Below are 25,378 nucleotides of genomic sequence, written 5' to 3'. Positions count from 1 at the left end.
CTGCCTTTACTGAAATGCTTCGGTACTGAAAGACAAGGATAGCCTGCCAACTTCCTGCAGCTAATAAAACTTAAATGGGAAGAGAAAGAGAGGAAGGCTCCCTGGGTTAGGCAATAGGGGGAGCCTTAAACAATTGAACTGGCTACTGAGATTACCTGTAGGACTTTGGTAGACATGTAGATGTGGACCAGGCTCAGAAAGGGACTCCTAGTATCAGCCTTGGGGCACTGAGTGCTAAGGGGAGCATTTGTGGCCCAGCTGCATAAAAAGGATTCATTGGGATAGGTTCCTAGATGTCTGCTCAGCAAAACTACCACCAGTCTTTTATTGTAAACACAGCCTTGTGCATGCTGACCACATCAGCAAGGGGGGGGGTTACCCTCTTGTGATTCCAATGCTATGCCGCTCTCCCTGTCTCTGTAGATGGACAGAGTCTCAGGAGGGCACATGAAAAATCTGCGGCATGCACCCACCTCTAAAGGATCAGGGCATAGAATGGCTCAAGACCAGTTGAATTTCTACATGACCCTGACGGACATGAAGGGCAGGTGGTAGGGCACCTATTATTCCTGGACCCTATGGTAAGAAATAGGGGTAGATTTTACCATGCAGCTCTTGGGTCATATTTAAGAGGTCAAGGAACCTCCCTCTGTCCAAGAACTGATAACACAGTGGCATTAGAAGTCAGGATGATTTCATAGGCTGATTATCTAGAAGGGTAAAACAGTGCTTCCTTCCCTCTTTCCTCTTATCCCACTCACAAATGGCCAGGGCTCAAGACCAGATCCTATTGTCTTTGAAGTAGCTACTATTCATGTGACAGCATCTGGGAACTGAAGAATCCTTCCCAGAACACCTTTGCTCAGATTTCAAAGAACCAGAAGGGTGGGGGAAGAAGTGCTCAGGGGAAAAGAGTCTTGTGAATGGGCCAGGTAACATTGAAGTTGAGTGGTGACTTTTCCTACTTATACCTAGGTTTACTTCTCATGCCCTGGCATTTTGGAGGAAGGGATTTTTGATAAGGTGTCCTAGCCATCATCTCTGAGTTTGTGGGTTAAGAATTCCCTGGGTCCTTTTTCTGTTTTACCTCCAGTTTAAAACTTTCAATAAAGGGAAGAAGACCAATATCATTGATTCCATGCTTCGGATGTTGGAACAATATTCTAGCAACTTGGAAGATTTGATCCGGGAACGCACTGAAGAGCTGGAAATTGAAAAACAGAAAACGGAAAAGCTTCTAACACAGATGCTACCACCGTATGTGTGAACACCTGAGGAGTGAGAATCTTTGTAACAGTGTGTTCTATTAAAAATAGAAAAAAAATTACCCATCAACTAACTGCTCCTTCCCCCTGTCCCGTACCCTCTTTACTCCCAGTAGGTTTGAGTCACACCTTCAAATCAAAGATGAATTGGAAACCAAGGGAGAAGAGCACACTTCCTAATTTCCCACTACCTGTGGATCATGCTGGTCATTTAAGTTTTTGGTGCTTCAGTTTTTCTATGTGTCACTTCATGACTTTGCCTGGAAGTTGACCAATTAAAAGGAGGCAGTTCTTTGAGCTCCTAGAAGAAAGTAGCAGAGTTGTTTTTCTAGGTTTTTCCTTCCTTAGTTCAAAGCCTTATCTGTTGATACAGTTTCCAAAATTTCCAAGGCACCTTATCATGTCATAAAGTATTCTTCTAGGAGATAATAGGGGAAACTAGTCTCATGCAAAGCAGCTACCTAGGAACATTCCCTGAGTGAAGGGACAGCTGAGGAAGAAGGATAGCTTGCTGAAAAAACTCCACAAAAACACAAAGGCTGTCTGTTCAGTGCTGTATTCCAGCATCTGGCACAGTGCCTGGCACATCATAAACACTCAATATATACTTATAGAATAAATTAAAGAATTAATGTTTTCATCCAGATGACATCTACTTACTCATCATTTACTTGGCAGTGATTTTTGGAGAAACTGTGCTCTAGCAGATATGTGTGTGTGGCATGTAGGGAGGCCTATATTCTCTGAGGAATAGTTGTGTCTGCTTTTTAGGTCAGTTGCTGAATCCCTCAAAAAGGGCTGCACGGTTGAACCTGAGGGCTTTGACTTGGTCACCTTGTACTTCAGTGACATTGTGGGCTTCACCACCATTTCCGCCATGAGTGAGCCCATTGAGGTGGTGGATCTTCTCAATGACCTGTACACACTCTTTGATGCCATCATTGGCAGTCATGATGTCTACAAGGTAAGTTACTTAGCAGAGACATATATATTCTAGAGAGAAAATTTTTGTATGAGGCTTATTGGTATGCATTCCGAAACTAAAAGGATTTTACTGAATGTGGTTAGTTAGGAAGTAAAATTTAGATAGTATACCACTTCCATTGGTATGTTATTAGAAATGAAGGCTGGATAGAATGCATACAATTTCACACTTTACAAAGTAACAGTATGAACCCAGCAAGAGATTGCTAGTTAGATTTCCTTTGTTTTCTAGAACTGAGACTAATAAGAGCAAAAAAGGCTTATTGTGCTTCAGTGGCTAAGTAACCACACTGTAGGCACTATCATGCTAGGTACTGAAGGGGAAGGGGAAGAAGCATTGATGTTTTGCCCCTAGTTGATGACTGCTACAGAGTTCCTTTTGGTAAAGCTTGTGTAGATCTAATACATGCTGTTAAAATTTGGTTTCCTCCCTTAGGTACTGTTTTTATACAGGAGGGAACTCTGGCATTACATATGTCAAAGAACTATTACACCTGAGGCTCTTTGGGATTGCTACTGGGTAACCAAGAGCCTATTTAGTAGTCTGAGGTCTAGGGAAGTCATTAATTGTGAGGTTGCAAACCCCTGCCCCTACCTTCCCTCCACCCCTCCAGCTGTCAATTTCCACTCTTCCTATCAAGGTTGCAGAATATGAGCAGAGAACAGATGACTACATTCACTCATTTCAGGTGCCATGCTTCCTTACCCTTGATTTTATGTGTTGTCTTTATTGAGGCAGAAAATGACTAAAAATCTTACAGCTGTGCAAATGCCATTTCCATGTTGTCTGCAACATGGATACTTGTCTTATTGATGGAGAAATATGCCCAGGCATCCCAAACTTCAGACAGCTCCTCTGTCCCAGGAACCAAGGTTAGAGCTGTGGAATGAGTACCTCCGTTCATTGGATCCTTCACATTAGTCTGAAATGTTCCAACTCTCAAATCACACACAGGGCAGTGTGTTTATCTCAGATTAGGCAGGGCCCTTTCAGGTCAGGTAGAGAGCCTCAGGGGTAGGCCAAGCTACCTAAATAGGGCTCAGAAATAGACATCATACCTGTCAATCAGCAGGAGTACAAACTAATCAAGAAGCACACATGGAAACCACAGTGCAGGAAAAATCCATGGAATCAGACTACCTGTCTTAACTTGTTCAGCTCAAGCAGCTTGAAGAGAAAAACAAATCACCAAAAGCTAATTCAGTTGAAACTAAAATCAAAGATAATTCAGCATGGGCAGTAACGTAGCCACTGGTTTAATCAATGCAGCTGATACTGTTCAGACAATTGTTGGAAGTCTTAGGGCTGAGGCCATAAGATCTTTTGGTACTTTATGGCTGCAGAAGGGAGTTAGTAGGCTGTTTCCAGGAAAAAGCAGGGCTATACAAATCCAAAAATGAAATCTAACTTTTCACTGCTGTTTATTAAAAGCAACAGTGTGAAGGAAATAAAAATTAAACCAGAAGTGACTCACCAAACCTGTTTGTGTTTTCATTTTCTTTACCTATAAAATTGGAATCACCTCCCCTGGCACTTGATAATCTGAAATGAAAGTAAGAAGGTTACTTCAGAATTATGAAGTTGGTGCTTTGTTTACAGTTTCAATTGTCCTGCCACCACCCAATCTCAACCAGACCTCCTTCTATACATCCTTTGCTTTTTTTGTGTCCTTATGCTGGCTTACACCACCCACAGTTCCCCACAGCAGTCTCACACCAAGACTAGGCAGTGCCCATGCTCCCTGCCTTCTAATATCTTCATCCATACTGGTGGGGACTCCTGGGTGACTGAATCATTTGGGGGAAGAGTCAACCACTATTCTTTGATAATGGCCAGCCAGTGAGTCTCTCCCTCCCATGTAACATTTGCATCATAACCATTGCCTTCCTCTGTGTAGGCAGGCATACATATTTGAGGGCAGGGATCCTCTTCTCAAATTGCACCAGGTAAGGGAGGCCCTGGATGGAAGCATGATGAGGTACAAAGTCCCATGGATTCAAAGCATTATTGTTATTGGCTATATAGAAAGGCATGATGAGGGGCCTATTGCTGATTACTAAACTTTCTCTGGAGCTGAGTCATAGCCACCATCCCATGGTTTGTGTCAAGACATATCAGTTTGGTGATGTTGATGATGATGATGATGATGATGATGGCTGCTGCTGCTGATAGCTTGCCCTTATCATCTACCAGACAGGTTTTAAGTGCTTTGGCATATATTAAGTTATTTAGTCCTTAGAAAACTCTATAAGGTAGGTACTGCCATTGTCCTATTTTACAAATAAGGATACTAAAGCACAGAGAAGTTAAGTGGCTTCCCAAAGCCATGCAGTCTGTAAATGGTGTATCTGGGATTCTAACCAAGGTGGTATGACATCAGAATTTCATGGTCTTAACTATTGCACTCTGTGAATGCAGTTGTCTAGAAGAACATGGATTTTAACTTGATCCAAACTTATCCTAGCAGAGCCTGACTGGCACATTTCATGGAAATCCTTTCAGCTTACTTATCTTTTGGATTTACTTGAAAAGCTTCAATTTACCAGTCACTAAGAGTGAGGACAGTTCTGTTGGGAAGATGAGGAATATAGATTGCCTTTCTTTACAAGTATCCAGCTCTAACTGCCCCCTGCAAAGCAGTTGAGGGCACATACTGCTCCTCCTTAGATAGGTAGCACCAGGAGAGGAGGAGGTAGCTGGTGGAAAAAGACCCAGTTCTCAGACCCAAGGCAAAGCAGAAGGGACAATCTCTTCTACCTCCTTCCTCTCACTTTCTCTATATTTGCCTAAAGGCTACCCCAGCTCATTTACCTGAAATCATCTAGAGAAATGCTTTGTTAGAAGAGTGGCATATGCACTTTCAGCTAGGGGGCTCTTCCATGGAAACCCATGGGAGGTCCCAGAAATCTTCCCTTCCCCTTTCTCCAGGAATTACTTGGAGACTGATAGTTCTCTAGGAATGGCAGGAATCTGCAAAGTAGCTGCACCTATTTTAGAATCTCTGGGTGTGGGACCTATACATCAGTACTTTTTTTCCATAAAGCTCCTTAAATGATTATAATGTGCAGCCAGACCTTGAACCACTGAGAGTCTTGCTCTGTCTTCCTCCCTTTACAAGAAGTAGGCCTCCATCATATTCCTTAAGCTCTGTGAAACATAGACATATGCACATGTGTGCACACACACATGCATACAACACACACGTTATTTGCCTGCTAATTCTATTTCCCATAATTCCCAGGTAGAGACCATTGGAGATGCTTACATGGTGGCCTCAGGCCTCCCAAAGAGGAATGGCAGTAGGCATGCAGCTGAGATTGCAAACATGTCCCTAGATATCCTGAGCTCCGTCGGTACTTTCAAGATGAGACACATGCCAGAGGTCCCAGTCCGGATTCGAATAGGCCTGCATTCAGGTAATGGCCAGCTAAAGTAAGAAAAGACATTCCCATGTGCTTCAAGAGAAGGGTAGAAAGGTGGGGGAGGGTATTGCTTCCTTGATTACTGGCAGCTGGTTTACCCAGGTATCTAGCACTGCATAGTTTCTTTATGCCTACCCAAGTTTTACTCTCTTGCCAGCATCTGCACTAACCCAGTGGGCAGCAGTCCTTGTCCTAGGTCCCAAACCCTTTCAGTCTACCTTTCTTGTTAGAGCCAACATTTCCTATGTGCCACAAGGGAAGATTAGAAAAAGGGTAGTACACCCCTGATTACTTTATGCCTAACACTGCCCTCAACTCACTTTTATGACATACTCCTCACTCTCTGAATGCCTTTTCTCCTTGTGATTTACTGGTTCTTTTAGGAATTCCTGCTTTCTAATTGTGGCTGCTCCCGCATTTTCTGCAGTGTTCTGAGTTGTGGTCTCCTTGCTTTCTGAACATCTTGATTTCGGTTTTGCAACCCACTCCAACCTGGCTTTCATTTCCTACCATTGTCTGATAATCTCTTCCATCTCTTTCTGTTCCTTAAATGTTGATATTCCTTAAGGTTCAGTCTTTCATCCACTGTTTTTCTCTCCTCATGTACTCTTCTCTCATTCACATCTATGACTTAACTACCACTTGTACACTGATGGCTTCCGGCTCCACACCTTCAGCACAAGTGTTCCCTCTTAAGCTTCAGTCTTGTCTTTCAAGCTTGCTGCTGAAATCTCCACCTGAATGTCCCACACAGACATTAGACTCAAATCCAAAACAGAATTGTTTTCTTCCCACATAAGCTTCCTCCTCTTCTGGTATTTATTCTCTATTTCAGTTGGTGGTACTATCATTCACCTAGTTATTCCAGTTAGCCTTGGGAGTGATCCTCCTTGACTCCTCCCTCACCCTGACTTTCACCATTCAACCATTTACCAAGTCTTGGGCAGTTTACCTTTTATTTTTATGTGTGTGTGTGTGTGTGTGTGTATTAAAAAAATTTTATTTAATTTATTTTTAAATTTACATCCAAGTTAGTTAGCATATAGTGCAACAATGGTTTCAGGAGTAGATTCCTCAATGCCTCTTACCCATCCCCCCTCCCACAACCCCTCCAGTAACCCTCTGTTTGTTCTCCATATTTAAGAGTCTCTTATGGGGGCACCTGGGTGGCTCAGTTGGTTAAGCGTCTGACTTCACCTCAGGTCATGATCTCAAGATTCGTGAGTTCAAGCCCCACATCAGGCTCTGTGCTGACAGCTCAGAGCCTGAAGCCTGCTTCAGATTCTGTGTCTTCCTCTCTCTCTGCCCCTCCCCTACTCACACTCTGTCTCTCTCTCAAAAATAAATAAACATTAAAAAAAATTAAAAAAAAAAAAAAAGAGTCTCTTATGTTTTGTCCCCCTCCCTGTTTTCATATTATTTTTGTTTCCCTTCCCTTATGTTCATCTGTTTTGTCTCTTAAAGTCCTCATATGAGTGAAGTCATATGATATTTGTCTTTCTCTGACTGATTAAGTTTAGCATGATACCCTCTAGTTCCATCCATGTAGTTGCAAATGGCAAGGTTTCATCCTTTTTGATTGCCGAGTAATACTCCATTGTAAATATATGCCACATCTTCTTTATCCATTCATCCACTGATGGACATTTGGGCTGTTTCCATAATTTGGTTATTGTAGTTAGTGCTGCTATAAACATTGGGGTGCATGTGCCCCTTCAAAACAGCATACCTGTATCCCTTGGATAAATACCTAGTAGTGCAATTTACCTTTTAAATATTTCTTGAATCTGTCTTGTCTCTACTCAACTCTCACTGCTCAAGTCTAGGCCACAAGCATCTCTTATCTGGGTCACTGCAGTAACATTTCCTTGCTTGTACTCTTGCTTCTTTCTATCCATCCTTCTCGTAGTCATCAGCATAATCTGTGTTGACTTGTCTCACCTTCCAATAGACTATTCGTTTCTTTAAAAAATTTTTTTACATTAATCTCTACACCCAATATGGGGCCTGAACTCATGACCCTGAGATCACATGCTCTACTGATGGAGCCAACCAGGTGCCCCTATGCTATAAGCTTTTTGATCGCAGGAACCATATCTTACTCATGTTTGCATCCTGAATGCTTAGCATACAGCAAGTGTTCAGTATTTTTCTTTTGAAGAAAAGCCCTCATCTCTCATCTGTGCTTCAGTTTCATATCTCCAACCCTCCTTAGCACATCTCTTCTTAGATGATTCACCATTATTTTGAATTCAACATATCTAAAGCTTTAAGTCATCTTTTTTTATTTTAAAAAAAATTTTTTTACTGTTTTATTTATTTTTGAGAGAGAGAGTGCAAGTGGGGGAAGGGCAGAGGGAGAGGGAGACATAGAATCCGAAGCAGGCTCCAGGCTCCGAGCTGACAGCACAGAGCCTGACATGGAGCTCAAACTCATGAACCACGAGATCATGACCTGAGTCAAAGTTGACGCTTAACCGACTGAGCCACCCAGGTGCCCCTGAAGTTGTCTTTTTCCACAAACCATAAGCCCATGCCAATTTCCTCATGGTTGTCAGACAGCCAGCAAGTCTGTTGATTCTCCTTTCATAACGTCTCTCTTTTATCTCCCCTTTCTGCCTTCCCATCATCTCCTCCTTTCCAGTACTCACAACCTTTTGCTTGCATTACAGCAATAGCCACCTAACAGGTTTTCATGATTTTTCCCCTTTCAGTGCATTCTGTACACTGATCTGAGAAGAAAAAAGAAAAATCATTTTCATCATGTAATACTCTGCTCAAAATTTTCTAGTGGTTCAAGTTCCTCCATCTTGAACAACCCAATATTCAATCTTGTCTCCAGTTTTTCCCTACTCCCTGAACTAGGCAGATTGCTTTCTCAAAGAACTTCCCAAAATTCCATGCTCAATCCAAACCACAGACCAGTGATTCATGTCCCTTTTTTCCTATTCAAATCCTACTACCCATCAAGAGCTAAATAAAATCCTACCTTCTCCATTAGACCCTTCTTGACTGAACCATGTCCCCCAAAGCATCCCCCCTCCCATTTTCTTTTTTTTCAATATATGAAATTTATTGTCGAATTGGTTTCCATACAACACCCAGTGCTCATCCCAAAACCCCCTCCCATTTTCTAAACTATTATAGTATTTTTGCCTGTACCATTTATCTTACCTCAACCATGCATTGTTTTGGGTTGTTGCTTAATTCCTTCCTGTTCAGTAGCTTCGTCTCTTCAATTAGATATAAACTCCTAAAGAACAGAGACCATGTGTTGCATTTATTTTTTTATTCCCCTTGGTGCCTAGCTCAGTGCTCAGTGAATGCATATGAATGGGTGAGAAATGAATTAAAATGAAAGATGTAACTTTTGTAGTTCTTATTGATTTTTATCCTTATAAATTAAAGAAAGAACTCTTTGAAGCAAAAACAATTACTTTATTTAATTAAGGAAATAGCAAAAAGGTAATGCTGAATAATTTTATTTTATTTTTAAAGTTTATTTATTTATTTATTTTGAAGGAGAGAGAGAGAGAGAGAGAGAGAGAGAGAGAATCCCAAGCAGACTCTGTGCTGTCAGCACTGAGCCCAACACAGGGCTTGATCTCACAAACCATGAGATCATGACATGAGCCAAAACCAAGAGTTGTTCACCCAACAACTCAGGCACCCAGACACCCCTATACTGAACAATTTTAAATAGAAACAGAGCATAGGCCAGAAAAGTAAGTGTGGAGAACTTTTTAGATACTCCTGAATTAGGTTTTCAGTATGGTGGCTGGGCTTTTTTTCACGTAATGTTCACTATCTGAACACCTATCATGGGCATATTGAGAAGTAAAAATAAAAACATTCTAAGGACAAATAGAAAATATTCTTGGATTATCTATATATACTGCTTGTCTATGCCCCTAATACAAATGATTGAAAGTCAATTCTACTTCTTTTTAGATTTTCCAATTGTCTTAACAATAATTCTCTTGGGAAATAAGCCCCATGAGATCCCTCCTTCTAATCCTAAGACATATGAAAGGGTTACATTTTTTCATTGTAACAAACATGCTTGGATCCTGAGTCCCTGCCCAGGCCTTTCTGGCTTGGGTTTTATGCTTTTTTTGTCCCTGTTGACAGATACAAGCACCTTGGGTGTAACTGTTATTTGGAACAAGAGTGTAAATCAGAAAGGTAGTCATGTTTGCATCATTATAAATGTGCTTTCTTGTAAGGCAAAGGGTTTAGTACTCATTATAGCACTTCCTTCAGATTCCCAGAGCTATTTGGCGGCAACTTTGTTCTTTTATGCAGCAACATTCCTTCCCTTGGCGGTGTTCCTCTGTTAACACTGGATGTATACCTGTTGACTGTAACCCCAACCAACTGCTACTCTACAGGGCCCGTTGTTGCAGGAGTGGTGGGTCTCACCATGCCCAGATACTGCCTGTTTGGAGACACTGTGAACACAGCTTCTCGGATGGAATCAACAGGGTTACGTGAGTACCTAAGTGATGGGATCAGATTGGAAAAGTGATTATTCTTTGAGAGGGGGAAGGAAAACAGGGTACTTGGGATTTTAATTTTTTTTTAAATAAAACATAATTTGAGAAGATTAAGGAGATTCTATACACATATTTCCTGGTCTCTAATTGCAAGCCAGTAGGGGGTGATGTTGGATTAAACATGTACCTTTCTTGTTCTAGAAATGAAGCTGTAGCTAAGTGACACTGAAATAGTCAATTTGCTCAAAGCAACTAAAAGTGTCCTTTGGGTAAAGAAAAAAAATTGGCCAGCCGGGTGGGTTTGGGGAAGTCATGTTGAAAAGAGAAATAAGGAAGGGACTGGGATTTTTAGTTTTTCAACTGGTTTGTGGAGACATACCCAGAGTAAGCTGTCTCCTACACTGCCGTTATTTGCTGCTCTAGTCCTCTTTCTGAACTAGTCAGGATCCCAGGAGTTCTGATTTTATCAAATAGCACCCCCCCCTTGAATTGAGCTAGCAATAATCCCTCAACCTAAGGAGCTTGGAAATCTGAAATAATTAATTCCAATTTGCCTATATATGAAACCTTTAGTTTCTATTAAAACAGGCATGGTATCAAAGATACCATTTCTTCCCCCCTTCTTTGGGAATAAAACTGTACAAACCATTATGCCATCTGTCTGTTGCTGGTGCCTCTTTATTGGTTATTTACTGCCACTACTAAGGCAATGTCAGAATCACAATGTGCTTTTAACTTTATCATGGTTGAGCAAAGCAATTTGTTTATGCTAATATAGGAAAAGTGTAGAAAACAATAATAGGTTCTATATACAGTTTACATGGATTTTATGTTTTAAAAACACTTAAGCTCTTAGCAACCCTGGCTCTGGCTGCTACTGGGCAAGACAAGCTCTTCTCAAACTCCAGCAGTATACACAAACTAGTCCCCGATGATATGGTGGCCTATATCACAGTGGGTGGTGCCCTGTCTGACCCCACTCCTCATCACTCATGTTCAGAAACAGGCTTGCACAATGGGTCCAGTCTTAGTCAATCTAGCCTGTGCGGCCATGATTAAGGAGGCAGCACGGAACTTAGAAGCTGTTGTCAGAATAAATTTTCTGGCATCTGGGAAAGTCTTCGAACTCCACAGACATGGCAGAAGCCATGGAAGTAGTCATCCAGGAAACACTGCATGCATATGACTTTGTTCCTGAAGTGCAACCCAAGATGAAGTGAAATTGATCATGGAACCGCAATGCAGATTTGGCATGGTATTCTGGACTGATGTAAGCTTGTAGAAGACTGAAGTCATATTCTGGTCTGCACCAGGGAAACTCCACTCATTACACATTGGAAATACAGAGCTGAGAGAAGAAATTGAATTTTCAGATTTAAGCAGCCCCTTGTCCAGTGATCAGCTAGAAAGAAGAAAATGGAGTGAATCATGCACAGCAGGTGTTTATTAAGCACTGACTATGCAAGGAAGACATTGTGAGGGATACAAAGAAACATACACATGTAGTCACAGCATTAAAGGAGTTGTGAAATATGGCAGTAAGCTCCACACCTGATTGAAGATTTATAAAGAGGTAGCCTCATGTTGGATATGAGATCAGGACATGTCATAGGTCTATTGAAAAATTAATTTCGTCAATGTCTCCTTTATGCCCAGTTGAATTAACTGGTTCTGGAATGGAAGTAACTAGTGACCCAGTCGTGGCGTGATTCTCCTTGCCACACAACTGGATGCTTGTTGGAATGAGCTATCTCTCTCTTTTGACCTGGGTATTCCCCACTAGTAGGATTATGACTGACGACCAGATGCTAGTTGAATGGCACACATAGTGCTGGCTAGGGACACCCAGATGAACATGTGGCTTTTAGGAACCCTTTTTGAGCAGAGGTTTTGGGTGACCATGAGTTAGTGAGGAAGACACAAACAGTACTGAACTGTCAAAAGAAGGAAAGTTATTTTGAGTACACAAAGCAGAAATTTCTTGCAGTTCTTTCTAGCCATGCCTTCTGGCTTTGATTGCTCTCAGCTTCTGGATGAATTATTTTCTCAAGTGTGTGTGTGAATGTCTTGAACTTTTATTTAAGACCCAACTTGAACAAGGTTTTACTTCATAGGATAATAGTTTTCAGGAAAGTCAAGGATTCTACCTCAGTTTATAAATGATTGTTCGTCACCAAATAATTATACTTGGTTTCTACATAAAATTTTTAGTTGTAATTCTCCATGTAGAACACTCTTATCCCAGGTTGGACTCATTAATTGGAAAATAATACATTCGTGTGTATACACAGCTAGATGTATCCATCCAAAGGAAAGCTATAAATGCACAATTGCCACAGAATGTTGACAGAGGTCTTGGGACATTTTTAAGTGATGTTTTATTTTAAGTGCAGCAATACTGAAAGATAGTTGTATAGGTGTGTATGAAGAAAGACACCTTTTTGTCTCTTAAGTAGGATGTGTAGACCTTGGGAGCTCTGCTTTAGCAGCAGCCTGTGATAGAAGCTGCGGAAGCCGAACTTCCCTCTGAGGAGGTCACGTTTCATCTGGGAGCACAGTAGTGGCAGCTACTCGAGTTATAACCCTCGAGTTAAATTAACACCTTTCTATTGCATGACCTTTCATCTCAGATAGTGTCCAGGAGGCTGATAGGTGCTACAGCTAACACCTTATTTGGGTCTGGTGAGGAAGGCCATCATTCCTTGTTCCTCCTCCCGTGAAACCCTAACTGAAGCTCTCTCTCAGGCACTTTTCTTAGGGTCTCATTCATTTAGAAGCAGGGGTATTTATTACATTAATATTTTTCTCATTGATTTTACCTGAAAGGATCCAGAGTCATTTCTGTCTTTCTTTTTACAGCTTATCGCATTCATGTCAGTCACAGCACCGTGACAATTCTTCAAGCTCTAAGTGAGGGCTATGAAGTGGAGCTTCGAGGAAGGACAGAGCTCAGGGTATAATGTCCTTTTGTTTTTTTTTTTAAATCAAACCACTTGGACACACCTGCTTCTGGAGAGGTCATGGTCTGCTGAAAGAGTTTACCTGGATGTCTGAGACTTAGAGCTATAATTTGGGTAGAATATCCAGCCCTATTTGCAGTTCCCAAGAGATTGTCCCTTTTTTCCTCGGTTTTCTTCTCTTTAAGTATGGCTACAATAATGGGGATTAAGACTCCTGAATTTTTCAGACTATGAGCTGTATCTTTCTCTCTTAAAGAATTGCCCTGAATTTGGTTTTTCAATGATCTGCACTATTATTTACATTTTCTAACTTCCATTTTGTTTATTCTTTGGCAGTTCTAGACATTGTTCAATAAGCTAAAGTTATTAGTGAGTTTGGGCTTTCTATTTGCCTTCTCAGTGGCCACCCTTTCTAATTTTTCATTCACACCATTAACCTTCCATTTACAGAGAGGCTTTATGTCTTTCCCCAAGGACCAGGAGGAATAAAGTCAGTTCCTATGAAAGACAAACATTTTGTAGCACATTTTCTCTCAGTTAGCACTATCAATTGATCTGGGATTCAGGATTAGAATAATTTCCCCCCTCCTTCCTCCCTTTCTTCCATCCACCTTCCCTCCCATTTTCCTTCCCTCCCTCCCTCCCATTTTCCTTCCCTCCCTCCCTCCATTTTCCTTCCTTCCTTCCTCTTTCTTTCTTTCTTTCTTTCTTTCTTTCCTTCTTTCTTTTCCATCCCATCTCCACTGGATTGTTTTCATCTTCCTCTGGATAACCCCAGAGCCCCTGGCTGCCCCATTTATCAGAGACTCTATATATCTGATCATCTAACTTCTTCATTTTGAGCCAAAGAACCAAGGCCCAGAGAGGTGAAGTAATTTGATCAGAGTCACACAGTCATTTGATGGCAGAATCAGGCCAAAACCCAGGAAGCCTGAATTCCCACTCAGTACCCTTTCTATGATACCATTGCACAGGAAAATTATTTTCTCAATGATTATATTTGGGCAAAGCCACACCCGGGTATTGAGTGATGCACAATTTGTTTCTGTCATTGGCATGCCTTCCTCAAATGGCAGTGATTTACATGTGAAAGGATTTCAGAAGTTAAAGGTTGGAAGACTTGATTCTAGTTGATCAATTCCTTTTCTGGCTAGTTCTAGTTTGTCTCCTCCAATAGATCCTAATATCTTCTAGCAGGTGGGATGGGTCATTTATGAGGGGACAGAGGTTCCTTTCCCACTTCTGCAGAGAACTCAGTGAGAGGATAGGAGTGGCAATATTACTTGAACAGTGAATCAAATCACCCAAGGCTTTTGTGATCCCTCTATATATTGTCATTTCTCAGTAGAGGAGGACAAAGGCAGCTTTATTTCCTGTGGCACTTTCCTCTCTGTATTGCTGGGCACAGATTCCCTCATTTAAAAGCTGAAGAGCTGAAGAGGTAACACTTGTGAAATGGAAAAGAAAAAATATGCCCCCACCTTTATGGTTTTTATTGTACCCCAAATTCCAATCAGAAGTAATTGCACCACTGGGTGTTTTGAGTACAAAAGCAAGACTACATCAAAAAGGCCCTTTCTAGCTTCACATTTTCCCTTAGCCCAGGGAATTTGGGAATGTACCACAGCAAGTTGGAAGAAGAGGCAGGGAGAGACTTCCCCTAAGGCCGTGTCAGGTCTTGCTTATTAAGGTGGTAGAGGCTTCCTGATTGACAGGGAGATACTAAGAGAGAAGAGAGAGGGCCCCAGGGGAAAGGAAGGAACAATGAGAAGAAAGAAGAGAATAGGAAGTAAGACCCAAAGAAGGAAGGGAGAAAATGGGAGCTCCTTTCTGCTTCTGTACCCCAGTCCCCCACCAGAGGCAGGTATTGGACATTACATAGTAGGGACTGGGGGACAGGAGATTCCTTGTCCCTTGGGGGCATGCAATATATCCCCAATAAGACCATATCACCAGCACACTTCACAAATTCTGAGCCAATATTTCCATCCCTCATTCAGTCTGTGTTGCTGGAAAGCAAGGATTGCTTTAGTACATGGGTCAGAAGGACCACATTTGATAGACCACCGGGTGTGATGGCAAAGATGATGGCTGAAAGCATCCTCTCCTTCCAGCTGGTTGAAGTTTGAAATTCTTACATCAGAGCCTTTTCTCTTGGGCTCAAGGATTGGATCAACAACACTCTTTTCCCATTCCATCTCCTTCATTGGAGTGATGACACTTTAAGTTGTTTCCCTTATTAGAATCAAAGGTGTAGATTGGATTGGGTGAGAGAAGAAAACATAGTATAGTTGAGCAATTTGGTGGGTGGGGGTTACAAAGAAAGCCGTCAGAATGAGGAAACTGAGGTAGATTGGGGGAGGACTCATTTAGAGGTGACAAGCTCAGCCTCTCTGGGGAGTTGTCCCACTGCCCACTCCAACTCCCTCTTGTCCTGTACTGGCAATAAATCATGAGTGCTTAACTAGCCAATTCTACAATATTTCTCTCCTAATGGCCTGGTGATATGTCATCTTATTACCTCTTTTCTTACATGAGTCCTGTTTCAGTTACCATTTTTCTGACAAGTTGGAAGCTTCTTGCTGAGACTTTGTATATATCTAGACTTATCAGATGTGTTTACTATGGCTTCTTAAGTAGATTTACATTCTAAAAAGACTTTCCCAAATGGTTGTTCTCAGCAAGTTTGTCCTTGCTGGAGGTGGACACCTATGACCTTGTCTCTGAATTCTGGGGCTAAATAGTATTTGATTCACAGACCCCTAAGCAGTAGTCTTGTTTTATTTGTGATTTCTTTTTTTTCCCCCAACCTCTTTCACCCTTACCCTCAACCCCTTACACACACATACACAAGTATACACATGTGTAAGCACATGCACACATATACGTACACACACACACACACACACACCAGCCATCGAGCTAAGAAGTAATGAGATTGTATTGACATAGTCACAAAGGTCAGAAGGTCTGGGCTGTAATTCTTGTCCCATCAATGACTCAATGTGTGACATTGGACTTTATCTTCTCTGTGCTTTCATTTCTTCACATAGAGGCCTTTTTTTTGCGTGTGATTATGAGGAAGCTCATTAATCACAAAGTTTAAAATTCCTAATAGTTGCTTTTTGGCCTCTAGACCTGTCCCTTGACTCCAGTGTGTTGGAAAAGCTCTATGGTATAGAAGGAAGAGCATTTAGAATTTGGAGTCTAAGACGTTAACTAGACTTACTGTGATGATCATTTTATAATATTGAATCATATTGTGCACCTGAAACTAATATAATGTTATGTGTCATTTATACCTCAATAAAAAATAGCTAAGTAACAGTAAAAAGAAAATAAATAAAACTTGGAGTCTAGTAAAATTGGTTTCAAGTTCTACCTATGTTTACTTATTGACAAGTCATTCAATTTCCACAAAACTTAGTGTCCTTATTTGCAGAATGAGGTTAATAATAAACCCACCTTCCAGAGTTTTTGTGAGAATTAAAAAAACACAGGAGATGCCACAGTGTCTTAAAGGTGTCAGGCCAAAAATAAGATGCTATTATTTAGGAGAGAGGGTCTCTGTGACTGCCTAGGGATTGATACCAAGTCAAAGGGTTTTCTTTAGGTTTTGGTTGTTGCATACTTGTCCCCCGTCCCCCACCTTTCTCTCTCTTCAGCAGAATTTTGGAAGTAGGGTGGGTAAACAGAGCTAGGATTCTAAGAATTTTCCTGGATGGGCTCCAAAACCTCAGAGAGCCCCTGGGGCTCCACTGCATACTCTTTCATTTGGAAGCTTGCCTGAGTCCATTCTCTTTTGCAAGCATTAGTTTCGGCATCCCAGTGTGTCGCAGGACTCACCCAAATATCTGGAAAATTCTGGCATCTACAAAGCTCCCTTGGGGATTGGCATGCTGTCCTGATAGCCTCTAGATCTCAAGAAAAACAGCCAAATATGCCTGGGGGTTGGTATCTTCAAGTTTGAGCTTTAAGAGCATGCTTTAGCTCAAAGAGGTCAAATGACACCTTGAGTATTCCAAGTGCTCAAGGGTTGAGTTTTTTAGTTAATTGAACAGTCTATTTACTGAGCAACTATTCTGTATGAGACACTGTACTAGGTACTGTGAGGAAGACAGCTTAGGAGGCAGAAGAGTTGGGCTTGTATTTAGAGCCCACAGCATGACCCGACAGTGTTTTTAACTACACTGTGAACTCCTGAAGGACAGACCCATCTCTGTATTTCCAGACCTGGTACAGTAAGGGTGGAATAAATGTAAGAATGAGTGATATGAGTATATTTTAAAGTTGTTCACTTCTTCTGAAAACAGAGTGGCTCCAAACAGTCCAATTGTTTGAGGTTTAGGGTGAGTTGGTTGCCAACTAGTGAAGATTGGAATGTTGTGGTATTCTCTTCCTACTTTCCTATACTGACCTTGTTCAGAGCCTTGAACCAAATATCTGCAAAATGCTTTGAGATTCTCCCATTAAATATGCTTATTATTAGTATGGTTGTTGTCATTATTGTTAAGGAATGAATATATGTGATGTAAAATAGAGAACAATGGATTTGATATTTAAAGGGGGGGGAAACTTAATTGGAATTTCTAAGTTAAACAATTTAGAACTGTGCCAAATGAGATCAGCCAAGAGTGAGACCATATTTCAGATTAATGAGTTGGAAACACATCCCATTACTTTTCTCAGTCTTAGTAAACACATTTTTTTTCTTATGGATTGGAGGCAATGAGAAAACAGACAAAAGAGAATTGAAAGGAAGAGAGTGAAACACAGAGAGGAGGGTTTATTGGAAAGAGGAGAGGGCAAAGCAGAGGCAGAAAATTTGGCTCCTCTGAGGTCGTCACATAGGCTCTCGGGTGATCAGCTGGAGTTTACACTCCCTTTCTCTTCTCAGACCCATGGTTCTTGACAACCAAGGAATTGGGCTGTAGATGGAAGCCTCCCTGGGGTCTCTCTCTACCTGTAAGAATGCCTTGGCAAGAAGAAAAGAACACTACAGAAATGTAGACTTCTCAAAGCAGCCAGGATGCCCTGGCCCTTAAAGTTGCACATCCTGCTTTCCATTTCTATTCCATTTTTGGGGTTTTGTGAGAGCCTTTGGATGGCGAGTACTTTGGGGAGGTAGACTCTGAATATACGTACTCTAGATATGAAAGACAACAGGATGCCTAATGCCAAAACATAATGGCAGAAGTGAGAAACAAAATTGTGAATTCAGCATTCAGAAGTTTGGTTACTATGAAGCCAAAGAGCCACACATCCCAAAGATGGAGCTATGTGGCAGTAGGTAGACAAAACATCTGGATGACAGCTTGTAGTGGTGTTCACTTTTCACCTGCATGCTCTGTCAGCTTATGGAGCATGCCTGAGCCTCAGGTATAAATAGCAAGGAAGCTGTGTAGGAAGGAAGATTCCAGGGAGTGGTGACAGGGGAAAGCAGAGGCAATTTCTGAGCCAAACTAAGTGCTTCTACCCCAATGACCATAAGGACATCTTTAGGAAAATCAGTTATAGTGTGTTTAAGATTTTGTGTATTTTCTATAATAAGGGCAAAGGCACAGAAGAGACCTTCTGGCTGGTTGGAAAAAAAGGCTTCACAAAACCTCTTCCTGTGCCCCCACCAGTGGGCAAAGATGGGTAAGTAGAGTTTTGGCTTAATTAGAGTCTTCCCAAGCTGTCTCTGCTTCACTCTCTTCACTATTTTTGTGTCTCTCCTGCCCCACAGGCAAGTAGGCCATGGCCTGCAACCAGTGGAGATTGCAGCCTTCCAAAGAAGAAAAGCAGAAAGGCAGCTGGTGAGAAACAAGCCATAAGGTAATGGCCAGCAGGAAAACAGAGCACGGGAGCTTGCCAGATTTTCAACGCTGGGGCTCCCTTTGGCATGGGTGCCAGTCTCAGCCTACACTCGGTTGGCAGAGTGTGATGGAGTTGGTGAATTTCCAAGCTCCACTGAGTTGAGCAAAAACCTAGTCAGGAGGCCTGTTGCAGAGCAAGCTGCATCTGAGGGAGGTCAGCTGCCTTGTTCCTGAGAGAGACCTTTGCCTCCCGTACTGATAACACATTTGAATGTTAAACAAGGCTGGCCTCGTTATCCAATTAATCAGGCAGGTGCACCTGTCTGTTTCATTGTTGAGTACCTGGACCACATGATGGGCCACTTCAGGTCTTTGTGGATTCACATCTAAGCAACACAACAATATTATGATGATCTTATTTCCCCAGGATCCATTGGCGAGACCATCTTTGAGGGGAGGTTATGTCATTTCCTCTGGTGGCATGCTTGAGCGCTTCTGAGGTTGGAATTGCCAACCAAAATAAGACTGGTTACTCCTTGACTGCCTGGCTTGAATTCAGAACCATTTCCCCCATCCCTCCTCCCCTACTAGAACGGTATGATTCCAAAGTAGCAACAACAGACTAATTGTCAAGAATTCTCCCCATATATTTATCTTTGAGGAATCTGTTGCCTTCTGGGGCTCCTGTCAGCATCTCTTCTCTATCATTCTTTCTTATTTTCTCTTTTATGAAGACTTTGACCCTAATACTCATTTCTCCCTCCACATGTTTTTGGAAATCACAAGCTTCTAAAGTAAACATTAGGGCATCTCCACACATTCCTGCTCCCTTGTTTCTTAGCATGTTTCAGAATAATTACAATTGTAGCAGCAACTACCAAATGCATCCACATACCTCCTATTTTCCCATTAGCCTCTATTGACTTTGTCAGCTCTATTGACTTTGTCAGATCTCTATAACTCTTTCTCTCCCAAGGAAACCCAGTGCATCTTCATTTCTGCAACTACCACAGGTGCCTTCTATAAGTCATAATGCTCCAGAAAGTCTTCTGTCTTGAGTATGTGGCTCCCCTGAAGCCCCCTGTATCACCCCTTGCAATCCTGCAATCCTGGAGCTTGGCTCTGTTTTTTCCTATTGGTAAATACAAGTAGATAGGCAGCTGGGACACACATTCATCTAATTTCCAGGAACATTCTTTTCTGTAGGGAAGGAAACACACAAATGCACATAGACACACAGTCTCTTTGTCTCTCTATCTTTCTCTCACAGCAGGCAAGTTTTTGGAAGCTCTTGAAGGGTTTCCCCTTTGGTAGGGTGGCATAGGCATTACAAGTACTGTGCAAGAACCTATCCATTCCTAAGAATGTGTTGGAGTTTGCAGAAGACACTGCAGCTGACTCACCATCATTGGCTGTGTGCTTTCTAATGCTTCCCCAGCACTGCAGATGGATGTGACTTAGGCCATTTATACACACTCATCTGGACCCCCTTGACAGAGGGCAAGCTTCTGTGGACTGTGAGTATATGGAACAGATTGAAGCCAATTGGCCCCAAAGTGGATTTGACCTCTGGTCTTAGCCTCATTAGCACTTATACTTTAATCAACATGTTAATTGACCACAGTGACCTTGGCAGGCTTTGCAAATCACAAAAATCCTCAAGAAGAGTACCCTTGACAAATATCAGAAGGCTTGCCCTAATTCTAAGAGCTCTCAGACATCTCACATCTCTCATTAAATGTCCTATGTTGATGTCATCCAGTAACATCACCTATTCCACAATATTGCTAATGTTCTATGAATTTTTAGGCTGACCCCTAATGAGACAGATCCAATTTGAAAAGACCCACAACACCAATGACTATCTCTCACATGCTGTTGCTGTCATGGGAGCTGTTAGGGGAAAATATGAAACCTTTAGAGAGCCCTCTGGGGTCATACAGGAAGGAAAAAGAGATGCTGTGACAGGGACACAGCTTTGGTGAACTGACTGCAGTGGCTGCCTCTCAGGCAGGGCCCTGATGTCTACCCAGTATTTCCTTCCTCATGTCCCCAAATATCCACCACTTTCCAAACCTTCCTAAAGGTTATCACTTCATCTGGTTACTTTCCCTAAAATTTCACCAACTGGGCTTCATTTGGGGTTAATGTGCCTTTCAATCATAGATGTACCTTTTGGAAGGCAAGGGAGGACTAATCACTCAGAGTGGAAGTGAACTGAGCTGGATGTTCAGGAGAACTTGGAACTTTCATTTTGGTTGGCACCAGGAGAAATGAGGAAGTTTGGCAGTTATGAAGAAAAAAAGGAAGGTCATAGTGGAGGCTTTGGGACAACACAAGAGTGATGGATCCCTGGGAGATGGGAGAAGAGTGAAGACAAGTATGAGAGTGGAAAAGTCAGTTTAGATTACCCCACTTTTAAACCTTTGCTATGGGTTTTCTTTGGACCCAAATAACGGGAAGAAAGCATGCTTTTCCTTCTGCTCTCAGGACCTAGGACCTCTGCCAGAGCTCTAATATAACTGCTCCATGTGGGTTAAATCAGCCTTTGTGGACTGACCTAGAAACTTGACCACCACATATATAACACAATTTCTATGGAGCAAGGCATTCCAAGTTCCAAATCATTGACTTATAAATGTTCAGGACACATCTCATTAGTAAGTTGAAGATTACTTATATATTAACATGCCCCCTTTTTTGTTAAATTTGTAAAAAAAAAACCCTTATAAATAGCAACATCTAGTTAGGCAACCCTGACAAATATAACAATGTTTATTTTTCAGTGATCCAGGAAAGTTTAGCAATTTGTAAGCTCTTCTTGTAGAGTGGCATTGTGTGACTTAGAATCATTCATATTGAAATTCTGTGAAAGGCCTAGGATGGAGAAGGTATACTTACTGTTTTCTCTTTCTCCCACCCAGAAGTGAAGGGCTGCAAGATTGGAATCTTCTCTTGGTGAGGCAATGGAAAAGCTCACTCCAGTTCAACAAATTGTTCTGCCTGGGCAAGAAATTAGTGAATGACTATATCTCTGAGGATGACCAGTCTACAGGGTTATTTAAGCCTAATTCCAGTGTGAGGGAGGCTCCTGGGAAGTAAATTTAATAAGTTTTGTTCATTACACAGCTATCACCAAAAAGGCCACTTGAATGTACACTGCAATGGATGTGAACCTTAAGGAAGGGGAGAGAACCACCTCCAAGTTTAGTCATTCCAAAATAGCAGGCCCAACTTGGACTAAGATAAGAAGGTCTCTATTTTCACAGAAAAAAAGTAGGAGGTACTTTGTTTTCTTTTTCATTTCATTTGAATCTCTAGAAGGTATTTAATGAGCACAATTTATAACTCAGATACTATGAGATTAGTGCCAGGAAAAAAACTCTTCCAGCAAACATACATCTGAATCCACAGTCTACTGTGACCTCAGTTGACTGGAATGCTTAGGGAATAGGGGGGAGGAGAAGAGTCTGGTTAATTGTGTTGTTTGAATAATTCAGGGCTAAGAAGAAGTTCTTTTGTTTTCTTATTGCTTATTATTCAAACTCTTTCCGCAATTGTCATGGTCTCTTTTCCTGTCTAAGTAAGAGGAGTTTAAGGAACATAACTGAATTGTCCTTGCTAGATAGGTGAGCATCTTACTGGGCCTCAGGGTTATATTCTGAACGTGAATGGAAGAGATGTAGGAGATATCGTCAGGATGAAAGATATAGAAGTAGTGGATTGAATTGAGCAATTCCCTTTGTTTTGTTCTTTTTCTCCCTTCTCCTGTCCACCCTGCCTTTCAAGCCCCTACCCTGGCCCCTAAAATAAATCCCTTTGAACATTTGTTTTTACTTTGTGCTTTTAGTTTTCCAAATTCTACTTTCAAGGGGTTATTGGCAATGGCTTGCCACAATCACATGGACCAAAGCAATAAGACTTAAGTCACAGGCATGTTTAAAATAGTTAAGCAAACTTTTCCTCCCTTTTATTGTAAAAAATAATCTATTAAAACAGCTGAACTCAAACATATCAGCCAGTAAAACAGTTAATTCTTTTAGAACAAGCCTTTTTCAAAGAAATGCCTGAGGTATAATTTGATACCTTTCTCACTCATATTTAATTTTTTCCATTATCGACTCACCCTGAATCTAGGCTTAAAGTCAAAAGTTCTTCCCAGCAGTTTCCCCTCCACTTTCAGTCAAAGCACCCTTGGACTGTTCACAGGAGCTTAACCTCTCTCACCCTAAGGTAGTCTATTTACTATGCTAAAGCTGTTCAAAAGGATGCAGAAAAGGCTGAAGGTGACTTTCAGCTTCCTTGATCAGAGTTTCTAATTCCTTTTTCTAGACATGGCAGAGGGAGACATGAAATATCATCCTCTACCTGTGGCAAAGGTCTCAGTCAAAAGCTGAGCATTTAAGGATTTTAGAGAGACAAAGCCTAAGGGAAGTTTCCAAGAAAGATACCAACTAAAAACAGGACTTCACTTCTCTTAGAGGAGGTGGCACTGCCCTCTAGTATGAATAGAAGGATCATTGAAGATGAGGGAGGGGAATGGGGCTGCACCTATAGGCTCCAAGGATCAGGATTCTCCCAAACACAGTCCAATCCTTTAGCCCAGGAACTATAGTCCCAGGCCTAGGCCTGCAAAATATTGAGCAACAAGACCCACTGAGGGTGATCCATTAGCTCTCTGATCCTGTCCCCTATTTCCCTCTTTGGTATTTCTCAAGTCTGGTGTGTCAACCAAACCTACCTTTTATAGCCTACTAATCCTGTCTCATGCACAATCACGTCTTCCTTTGTTTGATTCTGCCATGAACCCTTATCTAAACCCACTCCATCCTTTCCCAGATTCTGTTTCATTAGAGCCTTCTGCATTGACCAAAACTAAGCTTCCTTTAATCTGCCTTAGCATTTTAATTATCTGTGGAGAAGATAAACACTCTTTACTCCCATGATCCATTTGACTTACATAGTGGAGTCAAGCCTACTTCTTATATACTACTGATTATTTCTCTCTTCACCTGTTGCTACTAGCACAATGGCTTGAGTTGGTGGTTAAGAGGGACCTAAATGATTTTTTCCCTCACAGCTCTTTTCTAGCTTATATTCCTTGTACAAAACAAAATATTTAGAAAACAATTTAAACAATGTATTTTTTCAAACAGATTTGAATTTGTTTCATTACCTCTCCTATATCTCCTTGTTTTCTTGTGATTTTCCGCTTTTCAAAATAGATTATTGGAAAAAGAAAGACAAATTCTAATGAATTGCAAATTGGGTTGTGCTTATTTGAGGTTTTTCTGTACTTTACCATGTAATTTAACAATTTGATCATCCCATGAGGCATTGTTTAAGTCCCCTTAGATTTTTTTCTTACTGATCTCAATGGCAATACAGGTTCATTGCAGAAAATTTAGGAAAGACAGAAAGGTTTATAGGAAATTTAAATTGCTCAAATTCTCTTTAGATCTTTTATTCTAATTTTTCCTTGTTTGGGCTCAACTTCATACATTACTGCATGTTATAACATCCACTCAGCCAAATGATACCTTAAGTCAGCTGATTCTCAAATTAGTCCATTATACTTCATTGCTGGCCTTGTTAATCCATACTTTTGGTGTAGAGGCTTAATCAGTTTCAAATTTGGGCAGCTTTCAGTGATCCACTTGTTCCTTATTTCACTTGGCATAGGTAAGTAGGAGGAGATAGCAGATGGTTATACCTCATCAGAGAGCCATAACTTGGTTTACTACATAAAGCTACTCTACCAAAAAGTGTTGTTCCAAGGACTCCCATTCTGTCTACCTTGTCTTAGTCTTAGTATAAACAACTTTATTACCAAGCTACTCATCTCACCACATTCCTGTCTCTAATCCAAGTGGAATCAACTTGCAAGGAGTTGGATGTGGCAAACAGCCAAATGGTAATACTTCATGCACTGGGAGGTCACATCTATGTGACATCAAACAATTGGATGTAACTTAAAAACCTAGTTGAATCAAGTAAGCATTAATTAGACGAAAGGCCACAATGGATTGACCATTTTATTTTCCAGTTAAAGCTGGTTGACCTAATCAAGCACATTTCCCATCTGGTTGGTTGCTTCTGGCCCATTAAAATAGTGGAAACTCTGTAATAGAATTCTCTCTTACCCCTTCTCTGGTCTGTGCCATCTTTTCAGGTCAAGATAATTGATAAGTAGACCACAGACACAGACATAAGTTACCTTAAATAATACGTCATATATCTGTTGTTTGTGTATTGCTTGGGTTTCTCTGGAGTGGTTTGTAAAAAACCCTGCTATGTCACCTCTTTTCCAGTTCAGATTTACTTCAAGCAAGCAGTAGTGGACCTTTTTCAAAGAGGCACTGAGAATAGAGGTGACCGTTAATTTATATTCTCACTTTGCCTCACTGCAAATTACAGTGGCTCCAGATGCCATTAAGAATTTTTCAAAGGTG

The 25,378-nt window shown here is 41.3% G+C and overlaps 1 protein-coding gene across 1 annotated transcript in view; it reads left to right on the top strand.

The window, feature by feature from the left end:
- The window catches only part of GUCY2F (guanylate cyclase 2F, retinal), a 95,871-nt gene extending 73,970 nt beyond the window's left edge, over positions 1-21,901 (top strand). Inside the window, exons 12-19 of the mRNA XM_007091050.2 lie at positions 1,094-1,257; positions 2,037-2,229; positions 5,492-5,666; positions 10,064-10,162; positions 13,028-13,122; positions 18,680-18,768; positions 18,857-18,945; positions 21,851-21,901. Of these exons, the coding sequence (XP_007091112.1) occupies positions 1,094-1,257; positions 2,037-2,229; positions 5,492-5,666; positions 10,064-10,162; positions 13,028-13,122; positions 18,680-18,768; positions 18,857-18,944 (903 nt within the window). The 3' untranslated portion in view covers position 18,945; positions 21,851-21,901. The remainder of the gene's footprint in view (positions 1-1,093; positions 1,258-2,036; positions 2,230-5,491; positions 5,667-10,063; positions 10,163-13,027; positions 13,123-18,679; positions 18,769-18,856; positions 18,946-21,850) is intronic.
- Positions 21,902-25,378: the final 3,477 nt, after the last annotated feature.

This window comes from Panthera tigris, chromosome X, assembly GCF_018350195.1.
Source record: "Panthera tigris isolate Pti1 chromosome X, P.tigris_Pti1_mat1.1, whole genome shotgun sequence".
Classification (NCBI taxonomy): Eukaryota; Metazoa; Chordata; class Mammalia; order Carnivora; family Felidae; genus Panthera; species Panthera tigris.
This window is presented reverse-complemented; position numbering and strand designations above follow the sequence as displayed.